This window comes from Glycine max, chromosome 6 (assembly GCF_000004515.6).
Source record: "Glycine max cultivar Williams 82 chromosome 6, Glycine_max_v4.0, whole genome shotgun sequence".
NCBI classification, from domain to species: Eukaryota; Viridiplantae; Streptophyta; class Magnoliopsida; order Fabales; family Fabaceae; genus Glycine; species Glycine max.
Window position 1 is genome coordinate 45,477,946 of NC_038242.2, and position 12,426 is coordinate 45,490,371.

At 28.2% G+C, this 12,426-nt stretch overlaps 1 protein-coding gene across 1 annotated transcript; it reads left to right on the top strand.

The window, feature by feature from the left end:
- Nucleotides 1-10,330: 10,330 nt before the first annotated feature.
- On the top strand, nt 10,331-11,879 carry LOC100792916 (early nodulin-like protein 3). The gene is made up of 2 exons (XM_026128989.2): nt 10,331-10,635; nt 11,184-11,879. Exons 1-2 carry the CDS (start codon nt 10,437-10,439, stop codon nt 11,636-11,638), a joined length of 654 nt encoding a protein of 217 aa, XP_025984774.1. The 5' UTR covers nt 10,331-10,436; the 3' UTR covers nt 11,639-11,879.
- The last annotated feature ends 547 nt before the right edge of the window (nt 11,880-12,426 follow it).

Below are 12,426 nucleotides of genomic sequence, written 5' to 3' on the forward strand. Positions count from 1 at the left end.
TAACCATTAGATTTCAAAGAGTTACTCTGGGTATAAGTTGATTTTTCTCTTGTTTTACATGTCAAAAGAATGAAAGTATAATAATAAACATGAATAAGTTTATATAATTGGTCTAATTTTTAGGGGTAGCATGGATTGAATGGCAAAATATAGAAAGAGACCAACCAAATAAAGCTAAATTGAAACTTTTATATAAAACTTTGGTTTTTTTATCGATATATGTTAAACTTATTTTCTTTTCTTTTAAGTTATAAAAATTTGAAAAAGAACATCTTAAAAATGAATAGTGATATTATCATATCATTGATAAATTCTTTATTTTTATAATTAATAAATATAGCATAACAAATAAAATTTATAACTTATGTGATTCATGGATCACAACACTAGTAATCAAACACAAAGAAAATCTTTAAATAGATTCTCACATAAAATTGGTTAAGATAATTCTCTCTTCCAATGTAAAATTTGTGTTTTTATGAAAAAATACTGTTATATGCATTATAAAAATGCCAAATTACTAATTAAATTTGTTCTCTCTTTTTATTTATTTATTTTATTCAATTTGATCCATTTTTTAATAAAATGCCTTATTTAGTCCCTTATTTTTCAAAAATTACTAATTTGATCTCTCTAAATTCCCAGTATTGAAAGAATCTTGTTTGAACAAGTAATATTGACATCATATAGGGTTATTAGCTCTCAACAACTTTTTTTTACCAGAAAACTCAAATGTTATAATTTACTAATGGTGAGGCGAATCTATCTGATTTGAATGGTCAAAGATAAATCATTGCACTGATCAAAACCATATTAATGAAAAATACTCCTACAAAAAATCACATAAAAATTATTACCATTAAAAGAGGAAAAGTTTTATCGGTAATCAAATGAAAGCATATTTAAAAATCATAGGGGAGCGCATTTTTATGCATCTCAATAATTTTTCCCCTTTTAGTTCCTTAAGTAGTACCCTTAACGAACTAGCTACCATTTGTCATAAAATTAACGACTAGGAGTACATAAATTTGTTTCATTAAGATGAAAGCCACAAATTATAAGGTTATTCTCTCAAGATAATAAAATAATTGTAGAATATTACATATTTGAGAAGTTAAAATACAAGCAAATGAAAACAAATTGAAATTAGAATGTTTGGGAAATTGAAGTAATAGATTCCACCTCTATTGAGAAGAAATCTAACCTTATATTGTTCTTGTTTATGATATGAGCTTATGTTTCTTAGATAGATATCAAATATTTGTTTTCAGCCCACCTACAATAAGGCAACTGAACATGAAACAAAAATTGTGGCTAAATATTACTTATCCACTAATTTTCATGTTTAATTGCCTTATACACATTGGGCTAGTAACCAATATTTGAGAATAAAGAATAATATAAGACTTTTTCACTGCTCACTCAATAATTCATTAGAATGTAACTAAACCCCAAGAGGTTTATACAAAATATTAGAAGAGCATGTTTATTCTCTATGAACACAAGAACCTATTCTATGTGAACATTTGAAAACAGAGGCTCAATTTGTAATGGAACTTGTGTGGGCTTTCAAGTACCAAATTGGAGTGGATTCATCTACCATATGCATTCAATTCACGCATTTAAAGTAGTGTAAATGACTAGTATTAAAGAAAAAAAAGTGATGATCAAACATTCAAAGTTATTATTATTTATGATTTAATGATCTTTGACTTTTCCAAAAAAATATTTAATGATTTGAATTATTTTTTAAATCATTAATGAATTTACTTTAGTTCAAAGGATGATTAAATTAATTGAGTCAGAGCAACTGATAGTAAGAATTAATGCATTTGATTTTGATAAATATATTAACAAAGTAAACTGAACTTAAAATAAACAATACAATATGAAAGAAAACACACACATTAATAGAAAAATGACTATGCACTAAAAGTGAAATAATTTAACACTATTAACTAATCACAATTTATTATGTATAGTAAGTTTGTTACTTATATAAAATTATCTTGAAGGTTATATCAAAAGTGATTTGTGATTAGATGAAAGTGTAAAATTATTTTACTAAGAAATACTAATAATCATTTAATGAAAAATAGTTAATATATCAAATACATATAAATATTTAATATTTACCTTCTTTAAATAATTACAAGCAATTAATGACATATTATACCCCAAAAAAGTAATGATATGCTTAAGTGTGTTTGAATTCAATTATTTTGTCAATAATAAATTTTAAAAATAAAAAATTATTATTATTATTGTTGGTGTGAAATATCTATTGATTTTGTCAATGACTAATTTTTGTCGAAGAACTTGATTGACCATTAGTCACCTTTACTAAAGTTTTCGTTTCTAAATAAAGGAAGTGTATTAGATTAAGATTTTAAAACACGTTGTAAGAATGTAATGACCTTTAAGATTTTTTAAAAGACTTTTATGATTAGGATTTTACATTTTAATGGATTTATAAAATATGAATTCTTAAGATTTAAAAGGATATTATGAAATTTTAAAATTTTAAAGGACTACATGAATTTTTAAAAAATATTCAAAATTATTAATAAAGATCCATGATTTTTTTCACCTAACACTTTAAATAAAATCTATTATCCTATACAAGGAACTCTAAACTTGTTGCATAACAAATCAATTTCTCCTAGCATATTTACAAGTACAATGACTCATTCTCTTTCAATCATCAATCATGTTAATTGTATGAAAATTATATATTGTAATGACTACCAATAACAAGTATACTTGTAGTCATTCCTACAATAAGGATCCCACCAAATAAAAAATATGTCCAACAATTTTTTCAAATCTCATTTATATATTTATTTACTTATACATAAGTCAACTTCTCACGCTCATTAAAACTATATATTTCTCATGTTCATATATATTGACGTTTATTTATATGTATAAACATGTAATCAAGATGTCTCAATTATAAATTCAAAGAATTGAATAAATCTCTCATATCACATGTTTGAGGGCATGTTGTCCATTGATCAAAAGAGTAAAAAAAAATATAAATGTCTATCATTTTCAACAAAGAGACAAGAGATTATATATGATGGAAAACAAAAGTATGTCAAGTGGTAGGAAAAGAAAGAAAGGAAGAAAGAAAGTCTCATGAAATTTCAAGGGTTTGGGTGAGATTGTTTGATATGTATTTTCTACTAAAGTATCTCATGAAATACATTAAAATTCATCTGAAGAAAGAATCCATCGAAATTTATATAATTTTGAATACAAAAGATTTTTTTAAGTTGTAATGAATCTTAATTGAATACCAACGGGCTTTATTGAATTCCTTAAAAAATCCTAATAGTCTTGATTGAATACTACAAAACTTATTTCTATTATTTAAAAATCTTGATTGAATACCTAGAGATTTTTTCTACAAACAAAAATCTTTTAAAATCCTAATTGAATACGCCCCAAGTTTTTTTTTCCATATCGATGATTGTTATGTGTGTGTCCATTAGCTAAAGAATGATATTAAGATAATTTGTTATATTTTATTAATTGATTAAAATAATTTGTTTTTATATTAAAATTACAAAAAAAAAATATGAAGTTATTTTTAGTAGTTGGTTTTGTATTTAAATTAATCATGTATTAGGAATAAAACAAAAAAAAATAGCTAACTTTTAAGTTATAATTTTCAAAATCTTATTCCAGAAAAAAGGTTTTTTTTTTTCCTTTGTGGAAGATAATCTTATTTGAGAAAAAAATTATTTTTATTTTTATATTTTTTCTCCATTTCTCATACATTTGTCATAACCTTTAGACCTACATTTCAAGTCATATCATGTCCGCATAATAACATTTTACAAAATTGTTTCAAATATAAGAAAAAAAAAACATAGCACTCTAACTATATAAGAAAGTTAGTTAATCATATTTAAATACATCAATTTCAATTGAAAATAATTTTTCTCAATTTATCCTTTATTGGAACTTAGTATCAAGGATAAGAAAGAGTAATTGAAACTAACACATTAATTAAATGAATGATATTTTAGAGATAGTAGCATTAAATAAGATAAAATTAGTTACAATTTTCTTATATTTGAAACCAAGAAAAATATATATTTTTATTACATTTGAGATGAGAGGGACTAATTTAATTAACATTTAATAAGATGTATTTTCAATATCCCTACAAGTTGTTAAAAAAGATCTAAGATCTCAACACATTATTATTAAAATTATTTATCATAATATGTTTTAAAATGCCGATTTTTAATATTAATTTTATGCATTTAAAAGTTACATTTTTTTATAAAAAAAAGTATGTATTGTATAAAAATGCAAAGGTATACTAATTAATTTATGATTTATTAAAAATTTATCCCTTTTTATAGTTTAAAATTAGTTTTCAAAACTAATATTACTCCCCCAATTCCATGTCTTTTAGGTAAACTCCCTCAATTCCAAAACTTTGGGTGTTTAAAGTTTTTACACATAAATTAAGAAATATTTAATATATACAAATTTAAACTAAATTACCCTCACTTATTGTTTTACAATTTTCTATAATATTTAATATAAAAACAATGAAAATAAAATTAATAATACTTTTCAAGGAAAAATAGCATTAAAATGAGAAGACATTTCCAATACTACAAAATAGGACATATAAGTTAACTAGCCAACACAGCCCAGCCAAAAAATTTATCACACATTTTTTAACATAATCTTAATTATTAATAAAATTATTTCATTTTAATGTTTTTTAGATATTAAAAATTTAAAATCACATCGTCGTCGCCATATAACAATCCTAAGACTAGAATTGTCACCCCATATGATTTCGATCGTCTCCAACATACTCTAATAATGTTTGGTTGACATGACAGAAATAGAGAAAATAAAAACAAAATAGAGATATTTGAATTAGAGTAAAATATAGAAGGTGTGAGACTAGTGTAGAACTCATCTTATTTCTTCTTTATTTTTCTCAATTCTCCCTCTACCAAGTACAAGTTAAATGTTGGGCTCTTTCTATATTTGCTTACCTTTTTCCTAAGTATACTATCATTAATTTATTATTTATTTTATTATTATCAAATATTCATTTTATACCTATAACATTGATATGAAATCATTATTAATTTCAAAATATGCTTTCTGAAACATTGTTTTGTATTTAACATTCCAGTTGTTTTGTTTTTAACATTCCAGAAAGTATTTTCCGAAACACATTTTTTAAACATTTCGGAAAGTACTTTCCGAAATACTATTTTGTTTTTTAGAAAGTATTTTTTAGAATGTTCAAAAATAAAACTGTGTTCCAAAAAGTATTTCGTATACAATTCTTTTTCTGGATATTCCAGAAAGTATTCTTCAAAACACAATTTTGTGTTCCAAAAAGTACTTTCCAAAATATTAAGAAAACATAAGAAAAAATTCAATTGGACCATTAAAAATCTCATATAAAGTAAAAATTGTACAATATTGAAGCAACTCAAGTAGAGAAAACACACAATTGATATCAACCTTCAATTTGGATGACTCTAAGAGGCATTCTACTGCATCAACTTGGAGTTTGGAGGATTAAAAAGGCCTAACGCTAGAGCAAGAGACCATGGGAGGGAGGAGTAAAGGACAACCAAGTAGGAGATCAAGGGGGATGAAGTGAGTGAAAGAAAAGAAGGAGTGTGATGAAAGAGATGAGAATGTGTTGTTACAATGAAAGACAGAGAGTGTGTTGTTGCACTAAAGAAGGGGGTGTGCCAAGAAGAGAAGAAGGTTTTAAAGGAAAATGTTATTTAAGTAAGGCTTAAATATGTTTTTGATTTCTAATATATACTCAAATTTTATGTTTGATCCCTAATAAATATTTCCTTTGCATTTGCTCCCTAAATTTTGAAAAGTTTTGTTTTAGATCCCTGACGTTAGTTAAGTGCTGACGTGTCTATTAAATATTTGATAACGTAATTTGTTGTGACTCAAAAACTACTCCTATTTGTTTCAAAATAAAAAATTGAGAGCCCTCTTTCGAGTCATCCACCAACCCTTCACCTACCTTCTTCTCCCTTTAACCTTCTTCTTCCAAAACAAATCTCAATTTTATTTTTTTTTTAAAAAGAAACAGATCTCAAACTTCATCAAGGAACAACCTCTTCATAGACTTGATTTGCCTGTACTCCAGTGGGATCGCGCCATGTTGCATGTTGTACCAAATAAATAGGAAGGACAACGCGGGAAACACCCTAAGATTTGTGGGCGCGTAGCCTCGAATTCTGTTAAACCCGAGGTTCAGTGCGGCGAGGTTGTTGTTGCCGCTGTTGTTGCTGCCTCCCCCACGAGCTGAGAGTGTCCTTGAGATCTGCACCCCTGTGAAGGTGTTGTTGGCCAAGTCCACTTGTCGCGGTGACAAAAGAAAGAACCATGACTCCACGGTTCTAATGAGCATGTTCTCGCTGAGCTCCAACACATCCAATAGAAGGTGGATTTGCAATTCTTTGTGAAGGGGATCAAGGTGGGCCGTCGCAATGCAACAACTTTGTTCTTCCTGGTGAGCTTCCTATCCGCCGTTGTTCTTCCTAGTGAGCTTCTTGTTGGTTAGGTTTAGCTTTGTCACCGTTTTGGTTTGGGAAGGTTCGAGGTCAGCCACAACTGAGTTCCTAACCACAGCACAACGACCATTTTCGCCCCATCGTTGTGACTTCCAACTGTGATCCCTAGGCCACCATTGCTAGTAAGCCTATGGATTTGGTTTTGACGTGTGATCTTCTCCATGCTCCTTTCTAGCAAGCCTATGGATTTGGTTTTGACGCGCGATCTTCTCCATGCTCCTTTCATTAACATATCTTTTCTCAAATTTGGGTTTTCTTTGTGTTATGTGCATGGTGCGTTTGGGATTGAGATAGGGTTTTGGTGAAGAGGTCTTAGAGGAAGAAGGGTGGGTTTCTGAAATCGTTCATGAAAGAGAAGAGAGCGGAAGAGACAAATGCAAAAAAGAAGGGTGAAATAGGAAAGAGAGAGAAATTCATTTTAAATTTGATTTTGAAACAAATACTAGTGTTTTTTGAGTCGCCACAAATGACGTTATCAAATATTTAACAGACACGTCATCACTTAACTGACGATAGGGATCTAAAACAAAACTTTTCAAATATCAGAGAACAGATGCAAAGAAAAACTTTATCATGGATCAAACACTAAATTCGAGTATATATCAGAGATAAAAAAACATATTTAAACCTTTAAGTAATTTGATTTTAAAAAATATTTAATTATTCTACAGGTTCCCATATTTTTACCAAATTTTCAATTAGGTTCTTACACTTTTAGTTTTTAATGGGTCCTTGAACTTTTATATTTTTTCCAATTGGGTCTTTCCGTCTAATTGTTGTTATGGAAATTTAACCGCAAACAACTAATTAGAGGTGTAGATGGTGGAATAGTGCTTTTGAGTCAATTGTGAGAGATTTCTCTAGAGTTTCAGTCACTATAGGTCAATTCAACTAAGTATTCTTTCACAAGTCTCTCAAAATTGTTTGACTTTGTAAAAAGTTAAAACCCCATAAAAAACTCTTACAATTGACTCAGTTGTGCTTACAACACACTCCATAAGTACCACTCGACTGTATGCAACTCTGCGTCTCTAATTAGATGTCCGCAATTAATTTTCATAACGAAAATCATATGGGAGGACCAACTTAAAAAAATTCAAGGACCCAATTAATTTGGTCCCTAAAAATATCATATATTTGGTTTTAGTCTTTTAAAGATTTTTTTTAGTCCCCGTAAAACTTAATTTTTTTAATCCCCTGCTATTGAGTAGTAATAACATAATGATGTAAGAAGGATGTCGATAGTTCATTGACTTGTGACATCATCAAAGAATTTGACACAACAATCACATATAATTTTTTTATAAACATGTGGTTAAATTCCTCATTAACTAGCTTAATGTTATCAATTATTTTTGAACATATAAGAATTTAAAAATAATTTACCAAAATAAAATTTACACATTATTATCTTATTAGACTCTACAATGATACAACCTCACAGTTATATCATTATTTAATATTATTACTTGACAATAAAGATTAAATAAATAAATAAAATCTTTAAAAGGACCAAAACCAAAAACAATTTTTTAAAAAGACTAAAATAGAAAATCCTCTATTTTATCCGGACGAAAAACTTATTTAAGCTAATTATTATTTAAGCCTCCATCTTATCTTCATGAGCCCTTTGCCTTCTACATTCTTTAGAAGAAGAAAAAAAAAATGCCGAACTGTGTTTGGGAGTATCAAGCGAGCAACAACTGAGCGCCTCTTAGATTGTGATTTGAGAGATGCTATTAGCATCTCTTTTATTTTTATTTTTTTCTTAATTATCAATTTAATCCTTATATTATTTACTTTGCTTCTCAAATTTTATTATTATGCACAACATTAGATATAATATTATAAAAATATATTAGTAACATTTATTGATATTTTGTAACACTTTTTTTAAATGATACTCAAAATTTTTAACAATATTTTTACTAAGTGTTAAAAAAAAATATTATTAAAAATAAAATGCACGTAATAGTGCATAAAAGTATCCTTTTACAAATATTAGTTTCTGTAAAGATAAATTGGGGGGAGGGGGGAGTGTGAGGGTATTTTGAAAATATATGTGCAAGAAGAAATCACAAAATATTAATGCTCCCTCCTTCTCTTACTAACATTCAAATTTAAAATAATACTTATTCATTTTTATAAGACTTAATGTACAAAATTTTTTTTATTAATTATTTTTGAAAAAGAAATATCTTTCTTATTAAAAGAAAAAAGATAATATATTGATAAATCATTAAAAGAGAGAAATATTAATGATAATGATAATTTTAAAAAAATTATAAATTAAAAATAAATTTATTATTATTGACTAAATTAATCACTATTGATAAATTAGTTAATTGTGTCTCATATATAATAACGGAAAGTGTATTAAAAAAATAGACTAAGGTATTACAAAATAATAATAAAACAAGAATTTAATTTAAAAATAATTTGATTTTTTTGTTAATTTGCAGCAAATTCAATTGCAAATTTTAGATTCACAGATAAATAACCTTCAAAATTGTTTGCAAATTCAAAATATGCACGTAAGTTTTTAGCAAAAATAAAATCTATAGCAAATTTTTTTTAAAATCTACTGTGAACTTTCTTGTGGAAAAATACGCAAGAAAGCTCACTGGAAATTTTATGTGTATTTAAAAATCCGCAAAAAAATAGTTGTCCACAAAGAAATTATTTGCAGATCAAAATTCGTAGAAAACGTGTTTTCCTTGAATTTTTATACAAAATCTGCAGGGAAATTAGGAAATTTCTAGTGATCATACGGCCTTCCCACGGAAATAATTTATAGAACGAGTCTTCTTAAATAATTATTGTAAAAAAAAAAATACAAAACATTCTAGAAGGCAGGCTAGATCAACATTGAATATGTTTGCACTTTTGTGACCACCACGCCATTCTCAATCCATCTGTAATACATTTTCACTATTTTTCATTTTTTCAATTACTCTTATTTCCTTTTTTTATTATATAAATACACATATGCAAAGTAATTACTCACAGTGCCAAAAAAGTAGGTAACTCAATTGGTTAAATAATGTGTTAATTATTATAATTTTTTTGGTATTTTTTTTAATTTTTACAGATAAAAAAATAATTATACATGTTGTTTATTCTTTTTTTTTTCTTTAATAAATTTTATTTCCATGCAATTCCACGAAAGCTATATATCTTTCTATAAACTTTTTTTAAAGTATCCAAATATGCAAAGCCTTTTACGTTTAGTGACGGAAATGAAAACTTTGGCTGTATATCTCAATGCATACGGTGAAATTCATTGCTGAAAAAGTTCATAAAATTTACCAAAGAGGATTAGATCATAAAGGAGAGAAGAATGAAGAGTAAAAGTCATAGAAGAAGGCATATATAGAAAAATGCTTGCACAGTGTTACTCTATCACGTATTGGTGAAGGATCAAATATCATTGCCGCCACAAAAAAAAAAAAAAAAAAAAAAAAGCTTCACATTGAGTGTGATTAGCTAGTTTAGCCCTACGTCACAAGACATGAATATTCTTGAAAACACTGAAGCAAAGCACAAACCCACATATCAAGTTATGAGAAAGATTCTAAAAGAGCTTGTATAAGTCCAGATAATAAAAATGAACTTGTGCTTTGCACCAGAATCAAAGTAAACCCTAACAGAAGGTGAGAATATAATCAAAAGTTGCAATAGCTTCCTTGCCACAGTTCCATGCAACTTACACCTACATAAACCCTGATGGTTGTTCAATGTCAGACACCCCTCTAGCTTCAACCATTTCAAGCCTTTGGTTTCCAAATTAATTGCAACACCCTCCTTCCCTTTTTTCAAAATCTTTTGTGATATTTTCCAATGGCCACCTTCATCTTAAGGTCTAACAAAGCAGTGCATGCATTTGGCTGGCTTTGTCTGCTTCTGATGGTGCAGAGGGGTGCTTCCTATGAATTTGTTGTTGGTGGCCAAAAGGGTTGGAGTGTTCCAAATGACCCCAGTTTCAATCCTTTCAATCAATGGGCAGAAAAAAGCCGTTTTCAAGTTGGAGACTCCCTTGGTGAGTTCTGATTCAATCTGGCATTTTATGATCATACTTTGAAACGTTTTCATATAGATCTAAATTGACATATTTCTACTTGGTTTTATGGAAATTATTATCATATTTTTTTGTTACAAATTAACCTTTTCTTTTCAATTTATCATTTCTACATAAATATCAAATACTGGTTATAAAAAACTAAATTAAGAAATTCTTTTTTTCTTGTGCATAAAAAATTCTCACTATTGCTAATTGAGATTTTCAGATTTATGTAACAAGCTTTTGGATACATCTTCTATCACAAAGTAATACTTCTCCTCAGGGACTCGGAACTTTGTTGGGGCAAGATTTTTAACTTTTTTTAATGATATTTATAATTACAAACTAATGTCTGAATTTATAAATAAATAAAAAATCATCTGCCTTCACAAATTTATATATATCAGTATTTCCCCACAACTTAATTTATGGATCAGTGAGTGCTTCTCCTTTTCTCACAAAAATATGATCACTATCTCAATATATCATACCCTAAGAGTTTCAACTTTTACATATGTTTATTGCAGTGTTCAACTACCAATCTGGCCAAGACTCAGTGCTCTATGTGAAGAGTGAAGACTATGCCAGCTGCAACACTAATTCACCCTATGCAAAATACTCTGATGGCCACACAGTCATCAAGCTAAACCAATCAGGCCCTCACTTCTTCATTAGTGGCAACAAAGACAACTGCAACAAGAATGAGAAGTTGACAGTGATTGTGCTTGCTGACAGGAACAAAAACACCAACCAAACAACAACCACTAATGCTTCCCCACCATCACCACAATCATCATCATCATCGCCTTCACCAGCACCTACTGGCCAATATCAGGGTCAATCTCCAACTTCAGACACAAACCAAACACCAAGCCCTATCAGTGAACCTCCCCCTCCTCCAAATGCTGCTGCTTCAGCCTTTGTCTCCCTAGCTGGCTCTGTTGGAGCATTCATGGCCTCAGTGCTAGTTTTATCTCTCTAAGTATGCATGCATAAAGTGGTTGAGTATTGATTTCATTTTTTTTTCTTCATACAATTTTTTTCTTTTTTCTGTTCTTTGTTTCCTATACTTTGAGTTTGAACTGTTGGGATGATGTTTGATATTTGTTTGTAAAGATTGAAAAATAAGCTGACAATAATTTACCCTTTTGTGTGCTTTTTTCTTACTCCATGATGTAAAGATGTAGTTCATATTGAAATGAAATAAAACTATTTTTTTTTTATTTGATTCACTGGAATGCAGGAAAATGTTTCGTGAGCACAATATGAAATTTCTACCAAAAATTAATGTATTTTAAATATCTCTATTTATTTTTATTAATTTAATTATCTCATTGTTAATGTTTTATTAATATTTGTTTTTAGGGACTTAACAAGTATTTTATAATTTATTGGGCTCTAGTCCAGAAAATTATTATTACAAATAGACTTAAATATGTTTTTGATCCTTGATATATATCCGAATTTTGCATTTTGTTCTTAATAAATTTTTGTTTTGCAATAGGTCCCTAATATTTAAAAAAATTTGTGCGAGGTTCCTACCTTTAGAAGGGATCCATTAACCGCTAATGTGGTTGTTAACTTGACTCGTTGGCAAGTTACTTGTGATGTCACGTCAGATCAAATGTGACATGTCAGCTTATCACATGTCGTTTGACATGACATCATATTTTAATTAAATTAAAACAAAAAAAATAAAAGATTAGGATTCCTTATATGAAAACGTTATCGTTTGAGAATAGAAGGAGCCTTGTGTCTTTTGTGTCTTCT